This window comes from Babylonia areolata, chromosome 24 (genome assembly GCF_041734735.1).
Source record: "Babylonia areolata isolate BAREFJ2019XMU chromosome 24, ASM4173473v1, whole genome shotgun sequence".
NCBI lineage: Eukaryota > Metazoa > Mollusca > Gastropoda > Neogastropoda > Buccinidae > Babylonia > Babylonia areolata.
In genome coordinates, this window is record NC_134899.1 from 951,380 (window position 1) to 971,280 (window position 19,901).

At 43.4% G+C, this 19,901-nt stretch overlaps 1 protein-coding gene across 26 annotated transcripts in view; it reads right to left on the reverse strand.

Annotated features, from left to right (window-relative positions):
• Positions 1-19,901, reverse strand: part of LOC143298539 (protein WWC2-like) — a 130,795-nt gene that overhangs the window by 17,194 nt on the left and 93,700 nt on the right. For 25 of the 26 annotated variants that reach the window (XR_013057400.1, XR_013057405.1, XR_013057406.1 and 22 more), the window contains exons 20-23: positions 19,175-19,270; positions 17,629-17,797; positions 15,961-16,034; positions 2,022-2,045 (exon numbers count right to left, since the gene is read on the reverse strand). Coding sequence is in view for 3 of the 26 variants with exons in the window: in XM_076611403.1 (XP_076467518.1) it covers positions 2,022-2,045; positions 15,961-16,034; positions 17,629-17,797; positions 19,175-19,270 (363 nt within the window). In the remaining 23 variants the exon portion in view is untranslated. The remainder of the gene's footprint in view (positions 1-2,021; positions 2,046-15,960; positions 16,035-17,628; positions 17,798-19,174; positions 19,271-19,901) is intronic. The other variant, XM_076611404.1, reaches the window with a different exon arrangement.

Consider the following 19,901-nt stretch of genomic DNA (forward strand, 5'->3'; position numbering starts at 1 on the left):
AAAAAATAGACGACTAAAAACAACAAACAAAAAACACATGCACATCTGACGTGTCTGACATGCCAGTTCAGATGCCAGGATCACAATTAACTGGAGTCAAAAGACACTCTTATGTTATTTTTATCAGAAGTTAAAAAAACAAAACAACAACAAAAACTGCAAACCCATTACAATCATACTTCATTTTACACCTTCTGTTTTGATTCAAAAATGATAAATGTAATGAAAACAATACACGATTATCATTGTGCATACTGTGTACCAAAACAACTGCTGTTATCTCTTTTATGAATGAATGCACCGAATTCTTTCGTCTTTTGTCTTCATAGTCTTTGCCCAACCCAGTATCAGAAAAATGCCACATCTTACTGACATGGCTATGCATGCATCCTAAACATCCACATTACACAGAAGGGCAGTGTTGGAGTCACATCCTAAACATCCACATTACAGAGGGCACAGTGTTGGAGCCACATCCTAAACATCCACATTACAGAGGGCACAGTGTTGGAGTCACATCCTAAACATCCACATTACAGAGGGCAGTGTTGGAGCCACATCCTAAACATCCACATTACAGAGGGCACAGTGTTGGAGCCACATCCTAAACATCCACATTACAGAGGGCAGTGTTGGAGCCACATCCTAAACATCCACATTACAGAGGGCACAGTGTTGGAGTCACATCCTAAACATCCACATTACAGAGGGCAGTGTTGGAGCCACATCCTAAACATCCACATTACAGAGGGCACAGTGTTGGAGCCACATCCTAAACATCCACAATACAGAGGGCACAGTGTTGGAGTCACATCCTAAACATCCACATTACAGAGGGCACAGTGTTGGAGCCACATCCTAAACATCCACATTACAGAGGGCACAGTGTTGGAGTCACATCCTAAACATCCACATTACAGAGGGCACAGTGTTGGAGCCACATCCTAAACATCCACATTACAGAGGGCACAGTGTTGGAGCCACATCCTAAACATCCACAATACAGAGGGCACAGTGTTGGAGCCACATCCTAAACATCCACATTACAGAGGGCACAGTGTTGGAGCCACATCCTAAACATCCACAATACAGAGGGCACAGTGTTGGAGCCACATCCTAAACATCCACATTACAGAGGGCACAGTGTTGGAGCCACATCCTAAACATCCACAATACAGAGGGCACAGTGTTGGAGCCACATCCTAAACATCCACAATACAGAGGGCACAGTGTTGGAGCCACATCCTAAACATCCACAATACAGAGGGCAGTGTTGGAGCCACATCCTAAACATCCACATTACAGAGGGCACAGTGTTGGAGCCACATCCTAAACATCCACATTACAGAGGGCACAGTGTTGGAGCCACATCCTAAACATCCACATTACAGAGGGCAGTGTTGGAGCCACATCCTAAACATCCACATTACAGAGGGCAGTGTTGGAGCCACATCCTAAACATCCACAATACAGAGGGCAGTGTTGGAGCCACATCCTAAACATCCACAATACAGAGGGCACAGTGTTGGAGCCACATCCTAAACATCCACATTACAGAGGGCAGTGTTGGAGCCACATCCTAAACATCCACATTACAGAGGGCACAGTGTTGGAGCCACATCCTAAACATCCACAATACAGAGGGCAGTGTTGGAGCCACATCCTAAACATCCACATTACAGAGGGCAGTGTTGGAGTCACATCCTAAACATCCACATTACAGAGGGCAGTGTTGGAGCCACATCCTAAACATCCACAATACAGAGGGCAGTGTTGGAGCCACATCCTAAACATCCACAATACAGAGGGCAGTGTTGGAGCCACATCCTAAACATCCACAATACAGAGGGCACAGTGTTGGAGCCACATCCTAAACATCCACATTTCAGAGGAGGGCAGACAGCTGGAGCCACATCCTAAACATCCACATTTCAGAGGAGGGCAGACAGCTGGAGCCACAACACAACAGGTTCCAGACACACCAAAGTTCACTTCAACACATGCAGTCTTCAGCATCTTACGTCTTTTTCCCTTGGCCCAGGATGCTAGAATCAAAGCAGTGTATCACATGTTTTTATCAATGTATGACAACCTCAAGGCTATCATTCTGATTTCTATGAATCAAAGCAGTGTATCACATGTTTTTATCAATGTATGACAACCTCAAGGCTACCATTCTGATTTCTATGAATCAAAGCAGTGTATCACATGTTTTTATCAATGTATGACAACCTCAAGGCTACCATTCTGATTTCTATGAACCAAAGCAGTGTATCACATGTTTTTATCAATGTATGACAACCTCAAGGCTATCATTCTGATTTCTATGAACCAAAGCAGTGTATCACATGTTTTTATCAATGTATGACAACCTCAAGGCTATCATTCTGATTTCTATGAACCAAAGCAGTGTATCACATGTTTTTATCAATGTATGACAACCTCAAGGCTATCATTCTGATTTCTATGAATCAAAGCAGTGTATCACATGTTTTTATCAATGTATGACAACCTCAAGGCTACCATTCTGATTTCTATGAACCAAAGCAGTGTATCACATGTTTTTATCAATGTATGACACCCTCAAGGCTATCATTCTGATTTCTATGAATCAAAGCAGTGTATCACATGTTTTTATCAATGTATGACACCCTCAAGGCTACCATTCTGATTTCTATCTTGCAAAATGGTCTAACAGAATAATTTAGTACACTACAACATATTTGTTGACATTCTGCTGCTGTAAGTCACTTCATAACCAGATATAGTACCTTGAAGTACCTTACTCTGTGTGTGTGTGTGTGTGTGTGTGTGTGTGTGTGTGTGTGTGTGTGTGTCTGTGTGTGCGCACAAACAGGTGAACACTGGAAAGAAAGGCAAGGTCAGCTTGGCTGCCTGTGAAACTGGTCAGTGTAGGTGAGAAAGAAGACAGAGAGAAAAGAGGGGTGAGAAAGAAGAAGACAGAGAGAAAAGAGGGGTGAGAAAGAAGGAGACAGAGAGAAAAGAGGGGTGAGAAAGAAGGCAGACAGAAAAGAGGGGTGAGAAAGAAGAAGACAGAGAGAAAAGAGGAGGTGAGAAAGAAGAAGACAGAGAGAAAAGAGGAGGTGAGAAAGAAGACAGAGAGAAAAGAGGGGTGAGAAAGAAGGCAGACAGAAAAGAGGGGTGAGAAAGAAGAAGACAGAGAGAAAAGAGGAGGTGAGAAAGAAGACAGAGAGAAAAGAGGGGTGAGAAAGAAGGCAGACAGAAAAGAGGGGTGAGAAAGAAGACAGAGAGAAAAGAGGGGTGAGAAAGAGGGGGTGAGAAAGAAGACAGAGAGAAAAGAGGGGTGAGAAAGAAGAAGACAGAGAGAAAAGAGGGGTGAGAAAGAAGACAGAGAGAAAAGAGGGGGTGAGAAAGAAGACAGAGAGAAAAGAGGGGGTGAGAAAGAAGACAGAGAGAAAAGAGGGGTGAGAAAGAAGACAGAGAGAAAAGAGAGAAAGAAGACAGAGAGAAAAGAGGGGTGAGAAAGAAGAAGACAGAGAGAAAAGAGGGGTGAGAAAGAAGACAGAGAGAAAAGAGGGGTGAGAAAGAAGACAGAGAGAAAAGAGAGAAAGAAGACAGAGAGAAAAGAGGGGTGAGAAAGAAGAAGACAGAGAGAAAAGAGGGGTGAGAAAGAAGAAGAGAGAAAAGAGGGGGTGAGAAAGAAGAAGAGAGAAAAGAGGGGGTGAGAAAGAAGAAGACAGAGAGAAAAGAGGCGTGAGAAAGAAGAAGAGAGAAAAGAGGGGGTGAGAAAGAAGAAGACAGAGAGAAAAGAGGGGTGAGAAAGAAGAAGAGAGAAAAGAGGGGTGAGAAAGAAGAAGACAGAGAGAAAAGAGGGGGTGAGAAAGAAGAAGACAGAGAGAAAAGGGGGGTGAGAAAGAAGAAGAGAGAAAAGAGGGGGTGAGAAAGAAGACAGAGAAAAGAGAGAAAGAAGACAGAGAGAAAAGAGGGGTGAGAAAGAAGAAGACAGAGAGAAAAGAGGGGTGAGAAAGAAGAAGAGAGAAAAGAGGGGGTGAGAAAGAAGAAGAGAGAAAAGAGGGGGTGAGAAAGAAGAAGACAGAGAGAAAAGAGGCGTGAGAAAGAAGAAGAGAGAAAAGAGGGGGTGAGAAAGAAGAAGACAGAGAGAAAAGAGGGGTGAGAAAGAAGAAGAGAGAAAAGAGGGGTGAGAAAGAAGAAGACAGAGAGAAAAGAGGGGGTGAGAAAGAAGAAGACAGAGAGATAAGAGGGGTGAGAAAGAAGAAGAGAGAAAAGAGGGGGTGAGAAAGAAGACAGAGAAAAGAGGGGGTGAGAAAGAGGGGGTGAGAAAGAAGACAGAGAGAAAAGGGGGATGAGAAAGAAGAAGACAGAGAGAAAAGAGGGGTGAGAAAGAAGAAGACAGAGAGAAAAGAGGGGTGAGAAAGAAGAAGACAGAGAGAAAAGAGAGGTGAGAAAGAAGACAGAGAGAAAAGAGGGGTGAGAAAGAAGAAGACAGAAAAGAGAAGGTGAGAAAGAAGACAGAGAGAAAAGAGGGGTGAGAAAGAAGAAGACAGAGAGAAAAGAGGGGGTGAGAAAGAAGAAGACAGAGAGAAAAGAGGGGGTGAGAAAGAAGAAGACAGAGAGAAAAGAGGGGGTGAGAAAGAAGACAGAGAGAAAAGAGGGGTGAGAAAGAAGACAGAGAGAAAAGAGGGGGTGAGAAAGAAGACAGAGAGAAAAGAGGGGGTGAGAAAGAAGACAGAGAGAAAAGAGGGGTGAGAAAGAAGAAGACAGAGAGAAAAGAGAAGGTGAGAAAGAAGACAGAGAGAAAAGAGAAGGTGAGAAAGAAGAAGACAGAGAGAAAAGAGGGGTGAGAAAGAAGAAGACAGAGAGAAAGGAGAAGGTGAGAAAGAAGACAGAGAGAAAAGAGGGGGTGAGAAAGAAGACAGAGAGAAAAGAGGAGGTGAGAAAGAAGACAGAGAGAAGAGAGAAAAGAGAAGGTGAGAAAGAAGAAGAGAGAAAAGAGAAAAGAGGGGTGAGAAAGAAGAAGACAGAGAGAAGAGAGAAAAGAGAAGGTGAGAAAGAAGAAGACAGAGAGAAGAGAGAAAAAAGGGGTGAGAAAGAAGAAGACAGAGAGAAAAGTGGAGTGAGAAAGAAGACAGAGAGAAGAGAGAAAAGAGGGGTGAGAAAGAAGAAGACAGAGAGAAAAGAGGGGGTGAGAAAGAAGAAGACAGAGAGAAAAGAGGGGGTGAGAAAGAAGAAGACAGAGAGAAGAGAGAAAAGAGAAGGTGAGAAAGAAGAAGACAGAGAGAAAAGTGGAGTGAGAAAGAAGACAGAGAGAAGAGAGAAAAGAGGGGTGAGAAAGAAGAAGACAGAGAGAAGAGAGAAAAGAGGGGTGAGAAAGAAGAAGACAGAGAGAAAAGTGGGGTGAGAAAGAAGAAGACAGAGAGAAAAGAGAGAAAGAAGACAGAGAGAAAAGAGGAGGTGAGAAAGAAGAAGACAGAGAGAAAAGAGAAGGTGAGAAAGAAGAAGACAGAGAGAAAAGAGGGGTGAGAAAGAAGAAGACAGAGAGAAAAGTGGGGTGAGAAAGAAGAAGACAGAGAGAAAAGAGCGGGTGAGAAAGAAGACAGAGAGAAGAGAGGAGGTGAGAAAGAAGAAGACAGAGAGAAAAGCGGAGGTGAGAAAGAAGAAGACAGAGAGAAAAGAGGAGGTGAGAAAGAAGAAGACAGAGAGAAAAGAGGAGGTGAGAAAGAAGACAGAGAGAAAAGAGGGGTGAGAAAGAAGAAGACAGAGAGAAAAGAGGAGGTGAGAAAGAAGAAGACAGAGAGAAAAGAGGGGTGAGAAAGAAGAAGACAGAGAGAAAAGAGGAGGTGAGAAAGAAGACAGAGAGAAAAGAGGGGTGAGAAAGAAGACAGAGAGAAAAGAGGGGTGAGAAAGAAGAAGACAGTGAGAAGAGAGGAGGTGAGAAAGAAGAAGACAGAGAGAAAAGAGGAGGTGAGAAAGAAGACAGAGAGAAAAGAGGGGTGAGAAAGAAGAAGACAGTGAGAAGAGAGGAGGTGAGAAAGAAGAAGACAGAGAGAAGAGAGAAGGTGAGAAAGAAGAAGACAGAGAGAAAAGAGGGGTGAGAAAGAAGAAGACAAAGAGAAAAGAGAAGGTGAGAAAGAAGAAGACAGAGAGAAAAGAGAAGGTGAGAAAGAAGAAGACAGAGAGAAAAGAGGAGATGAGAAAGAAGACAGAGAGAAAAGAGAAGGTGAGAAAGAAGAAGACAGAGAGAAAAGAGGGGTGAGAAAGAAGACAGAGAGAAAAGAGGGGGTGAGAAAGAAGACAGAGAGAAAAGAGGAGGTGAGAAAGAAGACAGAGAGAAGAGAGAAAAGAGGGGTGAGAAAGAAGAAGACAGAGAGAAGAGAGAAAAGAGAAGGTGAGAAAGAAGAAGACAGAGAGAAGAGAGAAAAAAGGGGTGAGAAAGAAGAAGACAGAGAGAAAAGTGGAGTGAGAAAGAAGACAGAGAGAAGAGAGAAAAGAGGGGTGAGAAAGAAGAAGACAGAGAGAAAAGAGGGGTGAGAAAGAAGAAGACAGAGAGAAAGGAGAAGGTGAGAAAGAAGACAGAGAGAAAAGAGGGGGTGAGAAAGAAGACAGAGAGAAAAGAGGAGGTGAGAAAGAAGACAGAGAGAAGAGAGAAAAGAGAAGGTGAGAAAGAAGAAGAGAGAAGAGAGAAAAGAGGGGTGAGAAAGAAGAAGACAGAGAGAAGAGAGAAAAGAGAAGGTGAGAAAGAAGAAGACAGAGAGAAGAGAGAAAAAAGGGGTGAGAAAGAAGAAGACAGAGAGAAAAGTGGAGTGAGAAAGAAGACAGAGAGAAGAGAGAAAAGAGGGGTGAGAAAGAAGAAGACAGAGAGAAAAGAGGGGGTGAGAAAGAAGACAGAGAGAAAAGAGGGGGTGAGAAAGAAGAAGACAGAGAGAAAAGAGGGGGTGAGAAAGAAGAAGACAGAGAGAAGAGAGAAAAGAGAAGGTGAGAAAGAAGAAGACAGAGAGAAAAGTGGAGTGAGAAAGAAGACAGAGAGAAGAGAGAAAAGAGGGGTGAGAAAGAAGAAGACAGAGAGAAGAGAGAAAAGAGGGGTGAGAAAGAAGAAGACAGAGAGAAAAGAGGGGTGAGAAAGAAGAAGACAGAGAGAAAAGTGGGGTGAGAAAGAAGAAGACAGAGAGAAAAGAGAGAAAGAAGACAGAGAGAAAAGAGGAGGTGAGAAAGAAGAAGACAGAGAGAAAAGAGAAGGTGAGAAAGAAGAAGACAGAGAGAAAAGAGGGGTGAGAAAGAAGAAGACAGAGAGAAAAGTGGGGTGAGAAAGAAGAAGACAGAGAGAAAAGAGCGGGTGAGAAAGAAGACAGAGAGAAGAGAGGAGGTGAGAAAGAAGAAGACAGAGAGAAAAGCGGAGGTGAGAAAGAAGAAGACAGAGAGAAAAGAGGAGGTGAGAAAGAAGAAGACAGAGAGAAAAGAGGAGGTGAGAAAGAAGACAGAGAGAAAAGAGGGGTGAGAAAGAAGAAGACAGAGAGAAAAGAGGAGGTGAGAAAGAAGAAGACAGAGAGAAAAGAGGGGTGAGAAAGAAGAAGACAGAGAGAAAAGAGGAGGTGAGAAAGAAGACAGAGAGAAAAGAGGGGTGAGAAAGAAGACAGAGAGAAAAGAGGGGGTGAGAAAGAAGACAGAGAGAAAAGAGGGGGTGAGAAAGAAGACAGAGAGAAAAGAGGGGTGAGAAAGAAGAAGACAGAGAGAAAAGAGAAGGTGAGAAAGAAGACAGAGAGAAAAGAGAAGGTGAGAAAGAAGAAGACAGAGAGAAAAGAGGAAAGAGAAGGTGAGAAAGAAGAAGACAGAGAGAAAAGAGGGGTGAGAAAGAAGACAGAGAGAAAAGAGAAGGTGAGAAAGAAGACAGAGAGAAAAGAGGGGGTGAGAAAGAAGACAGAGAGAAAAGAGGGGTGAGAAAGAAGACAGAGAGAAAAGAGAAGGTGAGAAAGAAGACAGAGAGAAAAGAGGGGGTGAGAAAGAAGACAGAGAGAAAAGAGGGGGTGAGAAAGAAGACAGAGAGAAAAGAGGAGGTGAGAAAGAAGACAGAGAGAAGAGAGAAAAGAGAAGGTGAGAAAGAAGAAGAGAGAAGAGAGAAAAGAGGGGTGAGAAAGAAGAAGACAGAGAGAAGAGAGAAAAGAGAAGGTGAGAAAGAAGAAGACAGAGAGAAGAGAGAAAATAGGGGTGAGAAAGAAGAAGACAGAGAGAAAAGTGGAGTGAGAAAGAAGACAGAGAGAAGAGAGAAAAGAGGGGTGAGAAAGAAGAAGACAGAGAGAAAAGAGGGGGTGAGAAAGAAGAAGACAGAGAGAAAAGAGGGGGTGAGAAAGAAGAAGACAGAGAGAAAAGAGGGGGTGAGAAAGAAGAAGACAGAGAGAAGAGAGAAAAGAGAAGGTGAGAAAGAAGAAGACAGAGAGAAAAGTGGAGTGAGAAAGAAGACAGAGAGAAGAGAGAAAAGAGGGGTGAGAAAGAAGAAGACAGAGAGAAGAGAGAAAAGAGGGGTGAGAAAGAAGAAGACAGAGAGAAAAGTGGGGTGAGAAAGAAGAAGACAGAGAGAAAAGAGAGAAAGAAGACAGAGAGAAAAGAGGAGGTGAGAAAGAAGAAGACAGAGAGAAAAGAGAAGGTGAGAAAGAAGAAGACAGAGAGAAGAGAGAAAAAAGGGGTGAGAAAGAAGAAGACAGAGAGAAAAGTGGAGTGAGAAAGAAGACAGAGAGAAAAGTGGGGTGAGAAAGAAGAAGACAGAGAGAAAAGAGCGGGTGAGAAAGAAGACAGAGAGAAGAGAGGAGGTGAGAAAGAAGAAGACAGAGAGAAAAGCGGAGGTGAGAAAGAAGAAGACAGAGAGAAAAGAGGAGGTGAGAAAGAAGAAGACAGAGAGAAAAGAGGAGGTGAGAAAGAAGACAGAGAGAAAAGAGGGGTGAGAAAGAAGAAGACAGAGAGAAAAGAGGAGGTGAGAAAGAAGAAGACAGAGAGAAAAGAGCGGTGAGAAAGAAGAAGACAGAGAGAAAAGAGGAGGTGAGAAAGAAGACAGAGAGAAAAGAGGGGTGAGAAAGAAGACAGAGAGAAAAGAGGGGTGAGAAAGAAGAAGACAGTGAGAAGAGAGGAGGTGAGAAAGAAGAAGACAGAGAGAAAAGAGGAGGTGAGAAAGAAGACAGAGAGAAAAGAGGGGTGAGAAAGAAGAAGACAGTGAGAAGAGAGGAGGTGAGAAAGAAGAAGATAGAGAGAAGAGAGAAGGTGAGAAAGAAGAAGACAGAGAGAAAAGAGGGGTGAGAAAGAAGAAGACAAAGAGAAAAGAGAAGGTGAGAAAGAAGAAGACAGAGAGAAAAGAGAAGGTGAGAAAGAAGAAGAGAGAGAGAAAAGAGGAGATGAGAAAGAAGACAGAGAGAAAAGAGAAGGTGAGAAAGAAGAAGACAGAGAGAAAAGAGGGGTGAGAAAGAAGACAGAGAGAAAAGAGGGGTGAGAAAGAAGAAGACAGAGAGAAAGGAGAAGGTGAGAAAGAAGACAGAGAGAAAAGAGGGGGTGAGAAAGAAGACAGAGAGAAAAGAGGAGGTGAGAAAGAAGACAGAGAGAAGAGAGAAAAGAGGGGTGAGAAAGAAGAAGACAGAGAGAAGAGAGAAAAGAGAAGGTGAGAAAGAAGAAGACAGAGAGAAGAGAGAAAAAAGGGGTGAGAAAGAAGAAGACAGAGAGAAAAGTGGAGTGAGAAAGAAGACAGAGAGAAGAGAGAAAAGAGGGGTGAGAAAGAAGAAGACAGAGAGAAAAGAGGGGTGAGAAAGAAGAAGACAGAGAGAAAGGAGAAGGTGAGAAAGAAGACAGAGAGAAAAGAGGGGGTGAGAAAGAAGACATAGAGAAAAGAGGGGTGAGAAAGAAGACAGAGAGAAAAGAGGAGGTGAGAAAGAAGACAGAGAGAAGAGAGAAAAGAGAAGGTGAGAAAGAAGAAGAGAGAAGAGAGAAAAGAGGGGTGAGAAAGAAGAAGACAGAGAGAAGAGAGAAAAGAGAAGGTGAGAAAGAAGAAGACAGAGAGAAGAGAGAAAAAAGGGGTGAGAAAGAAGAAGACAGAGAGAAAAGTGGAGTGAGAAAGAAGACAGAGAGAAGAGAGAAAAGAGGGGTGAGAAAGAAGAAGACAGAGAGAAAAGAGGGGGTGAGAAAGAAGACAGAGAGAAAAGAGGGGGTGAGAAAGAAGAAGACAGAGAGAAAAGAGGGGGTGAGAAAGAAGAAGACAGAGAGAAGAGAGAAAAGAGAAGGTGAGAAAGAAGAAGACAGAGAGAAAAGTGGAGTGAGAAAGAAGACAGAGAGAAGAGAGAAAAGAGGGGTGAGAAAGAAGAAGACAGAGAGAAGAGAGAAAAGAGGGGTGAGAAAGAAGAAGACAGAGAGAAAAGAGGGGTGAGAAAGAAGAAGACAGAGAGAAAAGTGGGGTGAGAAAGAAGAAGACAGAGAGAAAAGAGAGAAAGAAGACAGAGAGAAAAGAGGAGGTGAGAAAGAAGAAGACAGAGAGAAAAGAGAAGGTGAGAAAGAAGAAGACAGAGAGAAAAGAGGGGTGAGAAAGAAGAAGACAGAGAGAAAAGTGGGGTGAGAAAGAAGAAGACAGAGAGAAAAGAGCGGGTGAGAAAGAAGACAGAGAGAAGAGAGGAGGTGAGAAAGAAGAAGACAGAGAGAAAAGCGGAGGTGAGAAAGAAGAAGACAGAGAGAAAAGAGGAGGTGAGAAAGAAGAAGACAGAGAGAAAAGAGGAGGTGAGAAAGAAGACAGAGAGAAAAGAGGGGTGAGAAAGAAGAAGACAGAGAGAAAAGAGGAGGTGAGAAAGAAGAAGACAGAGAGAAAAGAGGGGTGAGAAAGAAGAAGACAGAGAGAAAAGAGGAGGTGAGAAAGAAGACAGAGAGAAAAGAGGGGTGAGAAAGAAGACAGAGAGAAAAGAGGGGGTGAGAAAGAAGACAGAGAGAAAAGAGGGGGTGAGAAAGAAGACAGAGAGAAAAGAGGGGTGAGAAAGAAGAAGACAGAGAGAAAAGAGAAGGTGAGAAAGAAGACAGAGAGAAAAGAGAAGGTGAGAAAGAAGAAGACAGAGAGAAAAGAGGGGTGAGAAAGAAGAAGACAGAGAGAAAGGAGAAGGTGAGAAAGAAGACAGAGAGAAAAGAGGGGGTGAGAAAGAAGACAGAGAGAAAAGAGGAGGTGAGAAAGAAGACAGAGAGAAGAGAGAAAAGAGAAGGTGAGAAAGAAGAAGAGAGAAGAGAGAAAAGAGGGGTGAGAAAGAAGAAGACAGAGAGAAGAGAGAAAAGAGAAGGTGAGAAAGAAGAAGACAGAGAGAAGAGAGAAAAAAGGGGTGAGAAAGAAGAAGACAGAGAGAAAAGTGGAGTGAGAAAGAAGACAGAGAGAAGAGAGAAAAGAGGGGTGAGAAAGAAGAAGACAGAGAGAAAAGAGGGGGTGAGAAAGAAGAAGACAGAGAGAAAAGAGGGGGTGAGAAAGAAGAAGACAGAGAGAAAAGAGGGGGTGAGAAAGAAGAAGACAGAGAGAAGAGAGAAAAGAGAAGGTGAGAAAGAAGAAGACAGAGAGAAAAGTGGAGTGAGAAAGAAGACAGAGAGAAGAGAGAAAAGAGGGGTGAGAAAGAAGAAGACAGAGAGAAGAGAGAAAAGAGGGGTGAGAAAGAAGAAGACAGAGAGAAAAGAGAGAAAGAAGACAGAGAGAAAAGAGGAGGTGAGAAAGAAGAAGACAGAGAGAAAAGAGAAGGTGAGAAAGAAGAAGACAGAGAGAAAAGAGGGGTGAGAAAGAAGAAGACAGAGAGAAAAGTGGGGTGAGAAAGAAGAAGACAGAGAGAAAAGAGCGGGTGAGAAAGAAGACAGAGAGAAGAGAGGAGGTGAGAAAGAAGAAGACAGAGAGAAAAGCGGAGGTGAGAAAGAAGAAGACAGAGAGAAAAGAGGAGGTGAGAAAGAAGAAGACAGAGAGAAAAGAGGAGGTGAGAAAGAAGACAGAGAGAAAAGAGGGGTGAGAAAGAAGAAGACAGAGAGAAAAGAGGAGGTGAGAAAGAAGAAGACAGAGAGAAAAGAGGGGTGAGAAAGAAGAAGACAGAGAGAAAAGAGGAGGTGAGAAAGAAGACAGAGAGAAAAGAGGGGTGAGAAAGAAGACAGAGAGAAAAGAGGGGTGAGAAAGAAGAAGACAGTGAGAAGAGAGGAGGTGAGAAAGAAGAAGACAGAGAGAAAAGAGGAGGTGAGAAAGAAGACAGAGAGAAAAGAGGGGTGAGAAAGAAGAAGACAGTGAGAAGAGAGGAGGTGAGAAAGAAGAAGACAGAGAGAAGAGAGAAGGTGAGAAAGAAGAAGACAGAGAGAAAAGAGGGGTGAGAAAGAAGAAGACAAAGAGAAAAGAGAAGGTGAGAAAGAAGAAGACAGAGAGAAAAGAGAAGGTGAGAAAGAAGAAGACAGAGAGAAAAGAGGAGATGAGAAAGAAGACAGAGAGAAAAGAGAAGGTGAGAAAGAAGAAGACAGAGAGAAAAGAGGGGTGAGAAAGAAGACAGAGAGAAAAGAGGGGTGAGAAAGAAGAAGACAGAGAGAAAGGAGAAGGTGAGAAAGAAGACAGAGAGAAAAGAGGGGGTGAGAAAGAAGACAGAGAGAAAAGAGGAGGTGAGAAAGAAGACAGAGAGAAGAGAGAAAAGAGGGGTGAGAAAGAAGAAGACAGAGAGAAGAGAGAAAAGAGGTGAGAAAGAAGAAGACAGAGAGAAGAGAGAAAAAAGGGGTGAGAAAGAAGAAGACAGAGAGAAAAGTGGAGTGAGAAAGAAGACAGAGAGAAGAGAGAAAAGAGGGGTGAGAAAGAAGAAGACAGAGAGAAAAGAGGGGTGAGAAAGAAGAAGACAGAGAGAAAGGAGAAGGTGAGAAAGAAGACAGAGAGAAAAGAGGGGGTGAGAAAGAAGACATAGAGAAAAGAGGAGGTGAGAAAGAAGACAGAGAGAAGAGAGAAAAGAGAAGGTGAGAAAGAAGAAGAGAGAAGAGAGAAAAGAGGGGTGAGAAAGAAGAAGACAGAGAGAAGAGAGAAAAGAGAAGGTGAGAAAGAAGAAGACAGAGAGAAGAGAGAAAAAAGGGGTGAGAAAGAAGAAGACAGAGAGAAAAGTGGAGTGAGAAAGAAGACAGAGAGAAGAGAGAAAAGAGGGGTGAGAAAGAAGAAGACAGAGAGAAAAGAGGGGGTGAGAAAGAAGAAGACAGAGAGAAAAGAGGGGGTGAGAAAGAAGAAGACAGAGAGAAAAGAGGGGGTGAGAAAGAAGAAGACAGAGAGAAGAGAGAAAAGAGAAGGTGAGAAAGAAGAAGACAGAGAGAAAAGTGGAGTGAGAAAGAAGACAGAGAGAAGAGAGAAAAGAGGGGTGAGAAAGAAGAAGACAGAGAGAAGAGAGAAAAGAGGGGTGAGAAAGAAGAAGACAGAGAGAAAAGAGGGGTGAGAAAGAAGAAGACAGAGAGAAAAGTGGGGTGAGAAAGAAGAAGACAGAGAGAAAAGAGAGAAAGAAGACAGAGAGAAAAGAGGAGGTGAGAAAGAAGAAGACAGAGAGAAAAGTGGGGTGAGAAAGAAGAAGACAGAGAGAAAAGAGCGGGTGAGAAAGAAGACAGAGAGAAGAGAGGAGGTGAGAAAGAAGAAGACAGAGAGAAAAGCGGAGGTGAGAAAGAAGAAGACAGAGAGAAAAGAGGAGGTGAGAAAGAAGAAGACAGAGAGAAAAGAGGAGGTGAGAAAGAAGACAGAGAGAAAAGAGGGGTGAGAAAGAAGAAGACAGAGAGAAAAGAGGAGGTGAGAAAGAAGAAGACAGAGAGAAAAGAGGGGTGAGAAAGAAGAAGACAGAGAGAAAAGAGGAGGTGAGAAAGAAGACAGAGAGAAAAGAGGGGTGAGAAAGAAGACAGAGAGAAAAGAGGGGTGAGAAAGAAGAAGACAGTGAGAAGAGAGGAGGTGAGAAAGAAGAAGACAGAGAGAAAAGAGGAGGTGAGAAAGAAGACAGAGAGAAAAGAGGAGGTGAGAAAGAAGAAGACAGAGAGAAGAGAGAAAAGAGGTGAGAAAGAAGAAGACAGAGAGAAGAGAGAAAAAAGGGGTGAGAAAGAAGAAGACAGAGAGAAAAGTGGAGTGAGAAAGAAGACAGAGAGAAGAGAGAAAAGAGGGGTGAGAAAGAAGAAGACAGAGAGAAAAGAGGGGTGAGAAAGAAGAAGACAGAGAGAAAGGAGAAGGTGAGAAAGAAGACAGAGAGAAAAGAGGGGGTGAGAAAGAAGACATAGAGAAAAGAGGAGGTGAGAAAGAAGACAGAGAGAAGAGAGAAAAGAGAAGGTGAGAAAGAAGAAGAGAGAAGAGAGAAAAGAGGGGTGAGAAAGAAGAAGACAGAGAGAAGAGAGAAAAGAGAAGGTGAGAAAGAAGAAGACAGAGAGAAGAGAGAAAAAAGGGGTGAGAAAGAAGAAGACAGAGAGAAAAGTGGAGTGAGAAAGAAGACAGAGAGAAGAGAGAAAAGAGGGGGTGAGAAAGAAGAAGACAGAGAGAAAAGAGGGGGTGAGAAAGAAGAAGACAGAGAGAAAAGAGGGGGTGAGAAAGAAGAAGACAGAGAGAAGAGAGAAAAGAGAAGGTGAGAAAGAAGAAGACAGAGAGAAAAGTGGAGTGAGAAAGAAGACAGAGAGAAGAGAGAAAAGAGGGGTGAGAAAGAAGAAGACAGAGAGAAGAGAGAAAAGAGGGGTGAGAAAGAAGAAGACAGAGAGAAAAGAGGGGTGAGAAAGAAGAAGACAGAGAGAAAAGTGGGGTGAGAAAGAAGAAGACAGAGAGAAAAGAGAGAAAGAAGACAGAGAGAAAAGAGGAGGTGAGAAAGAAGAAGACAGAGAGAAAAGAGAAGGTGAGAAAGAAGAAGACAGAGAGAAAAGAGGGGTGAGAAAGAAGAAGACAGAGAGAAAAGTGGGGTGAGAAAGAAGAAGACAGAGAGAAAAGAGCGGGTGAGAAAGAAGACAGAGAGAAGAGAGGAGGTGAGAAAGAAGAAGACAGAGAGAAAAGCGGAGGTGAGAAAGAAGAAGACAGAGAGAAAAGAGGAGGTGAGAAAGAAGAAGACAGAGAGAAAAGAGGAGGTGAGAAAGAAGACAGAGAGAAAAGAGGGGTGAGAAAGAAGAAGACAGAGAGAAAAGAGGAGGTGAGAAAGAAGAAGACAGAGAGAAAAGAGGGGTGAGAAAGAAGAAGACAGAGAGAAAAGAGGAGGTGAGAAAGAAGACAGAGAGAAAAGAGGGGTGAGAAAGAAGACAGAGAGAAAAGAGGGGTGAGAAAGAAGAAGACAGTGAGAAGAGAGGAGGTGAGAAAGAAGAAGACAGAGAGAAAAGAGGAGGTGAGAAAGAAGACAGAGAGAAAAGAGGAGGTGAGAAAGAAGACAGAGAGAAAAGAGGGGTGAGAAAGAAGAAGACAGTGAGAAGAGAGGAGGTGAGAAAGAAGAAGACAGAGAGAAGAGAGAAGGTGAGAAAGAAGAAGACAGAGAGAAAAGAGGGGTGAGAAAGAAGAAGACAAAGAGAAAAGAGAAGGTGAGAAAGAAGAAGACAGAGAGAAAAGAGAAGGTGAGAAAGAAGAAGACAGAGAGAAAAGAGGAGGTGAGAAAGAAGACAGAGAGAAAAGAGAGAAAGAAGACAGAGAGAAAAGAGGGGTGAGAAAGAAGAAGACAGAGAGAAAAGAGGAGATGAGAAAGAAGACAGAGAGAAAAGAGAGAAAGAAGACAGAGAGAAAAGAGGGGTGAGAAAGAAGAAGACAGAGAGAAAAGAGAAGGTGAGAAAGAAGAAGACAGAGAGAAAAGAGGGAGTGAGAAAGAAGAAGACAGAGAGAAGAGAGGTGATAAAGAAGACAGAGAGAAGAGAGGTGATAAAGAAGACAGAGAGAAAAGAGGGGGTGAGAAAGAAGACAGAGAGAAAAGAGGGGGTGAGAAAGAAGACAGAGAGAAAAGAGGGGTGAAGCAGAAAGGGAGACAATGCAGACAGCACACTTACCAGCCTCTCAGCCTCAGCCAGCAGTGTGTTGAATTTGTCGTTCTCCACCAGCCAGCTGGGCAGCTCTGATTCCCCTGACAACACAGCGTCATTGTTCATGGTCACTTCTTCACTTCATACAGTTCTGATTCCCCTGACAACACAGCGTCATTGTTAGGTCACTTCTTCACTTCATACAGTTCTGACTCCCTGACAACACAGCGTCACTGTTCATGGTCACTTCTTCACTTCATACAGTTCTGACTCCCTGACAACACAGCGTCATTGTTCATGGTCACTTCTTCACTTCATACAGTTCTGATTCCCTGACAACAGCGTCATTGTTCATGGTCACTTCTTCACTTCATACAGTTCTGACTCCCTGACAACACAGTGTCATTGTTCATGATCACTTCTTCACTTCATACAGTTCTGACTCCCTGACAACACAGTGTCATTGTTCATGGTCACTTCTTCACTTCATACAGTTCTGACTCCCTGACAACACAGCGTCATTGTTCATGGTCACTTCTTCACTTCATACAGTTCTGATTCCCCTGACAACACAGCGTCATTGTTCATGATCACTTCTTCACTTCATACAGTTCTGATTCCCCTGACAACACAGTGTCATTGTTCATGGTCACTTCTTCACTTCATACAGTTCTGACTCCCTGACAACACAGCGTCACTGTTCATGATCACTTCTTCACTTCATACAGTTCTGACTCCCTGACAACACAGCGTCATTGTTAGGTCACTTCTTCACTTCATAGAGTTCTGACTCCCTGACAACACAGCGTCATTGTTCATGGTCACTTCTTCACTTCATACAGTTCTGACTCCCTGACAACACAGCATCATTGTTCAGGAAGAGGACATCACTGAACTCACACACTAAGCAGGACGGAGAACAGGACAAAAGACACAAGGGACAAAAAAAGACTGACACATAGCAGTATTGTGTTGGTGTACATAGACTTTCTTCTATATGACACATAGCAGTATTGTGTTGGTGTACATAGACTTTCTTCTATATGACACATAGCAGTATTGTGTTGGTGTACACAGATTTTCTTCTGTTTGACACATAGCAGTATTGTGTTGGTGTACACAGATTTTCTTCTGTTTGACACATAGCAGTATTGTGTTGGTGTACACAGATTTTCTTCTGTTTGACACATAGCAGTATTGTGTTGGTGTACACAGATTTTCTTCTGTTTGACACATAGCAGTATTGTGTTGGTGTACACAGATTTTCTTCTGTTTGACACATAGCAGTATTGTGTTGGTGTACACAGATTTTCTTCTGTTTGACACATAGCAGTATTGTGTTGGTGCACACAGAATTTCTTTTTCACTTCTATATGACACATAGCAGTATTGTGTTGGTGCACACAGAATTTCTTTTTCACTTCTATATGACACATAGCAGTATTGTATTGGTGCACACAGATGTTTTTTTCACTTCTATGTTGTCATGTGCTGTGTGGTATAATACACTGCTGAACACGTACTGTTCATGTGAGACATGTTCATGTGAGTTTGCGCCATACAAGTACAATACACTGTCATCATCATCATCATCATCACATTCATCAGATCATACAAAGTACAATACTGTCATCATCATCACATTCATCATCATCATCATCATCACATTCATCATCATCACATTCATCAGATCACCTCTCTTCTTGGCTTGCTCCAGCTGCTGTTTCAACTCCCGCAGGCGCCAAATCTCGTCCCGCATGCACTTGAGGCGAGTGTTGAAGGCCTGCAGGTCAAGTTCAAGGTCAAGGGACGTCCTGACCGGCAGTCGCAGTGTGCTGGAACCGCTCAGCACCAGTCCGTTGGCCTGTAACATGTAACACTTGTCCTGTAACATGTAACACTTGTCCTGTAACATGTAACACTTGTCCTGTAACATGTAACACCTGGCCTGTAACATGTAACACTTGTCTTGTAACATGTAATACCTAGCCTGTAACATGTAACACTTGTCCTGTAACATGTAACACTTATCCTGTAACATGTAACACCTGGCTTGTCCTGTAACACCTGGCCTGTAACATGTAACACCTGGCTTGTCCTGTAACACCTGGCCTGTAACATGTAACACTTGTCCTGTAACACCTGGCATGTAACACTTGTCCTGTAACATGTAACACCTGGCCTGTCCTGTAACACCTGGCCTGTAACATGTAACACCTGGCTTGTCCTGTAACACCTGGCCTGTAACATGTAACACCTGGCTTGTCCTGTAACACCTGGCCTGTAACATGTAACACTTGTCTTGTAACATTGAACACCTGGCTTGTCCTGTAACACCTGGCCTGTAACATGTAACACCTGGCCTCTAACGTGTAACACTTGTACTATCACATGTAACACTTGTCCTGTTGTCTTGTAACTATCATGTAACACTTGTCCTGTAACTGTCATGTAACACCTGTCCCCATAGCATGTAACAGTTGTCATGTAACACCTGGCCTGTAACATGTAACACTTGTAACATGAAACTTTTGTCCCCGTAATGCTTGTCCTGTAGCATGTAACACCTGTCCTGTTGCATGTAACACCTGGCCTGTAACACTTGGCCTGTTGCTTGTAACACCTAGCCTGTAGCATGTAACACTTGTCCTGTAACACCTGGCCTGTAACATGTAACACTTGTCTTGTAACATGTAACACTTGTCACACTGTCCTGTAACATCTGTCCCGTAACACTTGCACTGTTGTCCTGTAACACCTTTCTTGTAACACTTGTCCTGTTAGTTTGTACTGTTTAACATTTGTCCTGTTTGTTACATGTAACACTTGTCCTGGTCAGCTGATCAGAAGAATCAACATGCTGGAGGCACTAAAAAGCAGCAGGAGAAGGGAGACAATCAAACAGAACAAGAAAGAAACAACCAAAAGGACATTTTCCAGACAACACTGAAATCACGAACTACAAAATGAGCACACATTTACACATGAATTTCGCTCATCCTCCAAAATGGATCGCTCACAAACACATGAGAACTGTGATTTATGTTTTTCTTTCAATAGGTCAAAGAAAAAAATGTACAAATACATCTTACCTGTCACCTGTCAACCTCTTACCCACCATTGTTGGGGGCTGGTTTCTGTGTCAGTGATTAACGTCAAGGACAGATACTGACTGATGTGTGTTGGGGTGCCGGAGAAGTGAGGGTAGTGGGGCTTTGTTGCTGTTGATGATGGCACTGACCTTTTTCCATCTCAGACTCTTGCGCTCCAGCGTGTTCCTCTGGAAGGGCCCCCGCTTGTACAGCGGCATGGAGCTGTCACTGTCACTGCGGTTCAGCTGTTGACACACATCGCACGTCACTTTGTGTGGCACACATCACACTGCTGACACACATCGCAGGTCACTTTGTGTGACACACATCGCACTGCTGACACACATCGCAGGTCACTTTGTGTGACACACATCGCACTGCTGACACACATCGCAGGTCACTTTGTGTGACACACATCGCACTGCTGACACACATCGCAGGTCACTTTGTGTGACACACATCGCACTGCTGACACACATCGCAGGTCACTTTGTGTGACACACATCGCACTGCTGACACACATCGCAGGTCACTTTGTGTGACACACATCGCACTGCTGACACACATCGCACGTCACTTTGTGTGACACACATCGCACTGCTGACACATCATGCTGCTCACTTTGTGTAACACACATCGCACTGCTCACTTTACATTGCACTGCTCACTGTGTAACGTGTGTCGCACTGGTCAGTTTGTGTAACACACATTGCACTGGTTACTTTGTGCCTCCAACACCCTGTCAATCATCAGGCTTCATGTAACAACCTCCACCTGTTTCCTCCAACACCCTGTCAATCATCAGGATTCATGTAACAACCTCCACCTGTTTCCTCCCCCCTGTCAATCATCAGGCTTCATGCAACAACCTCCACC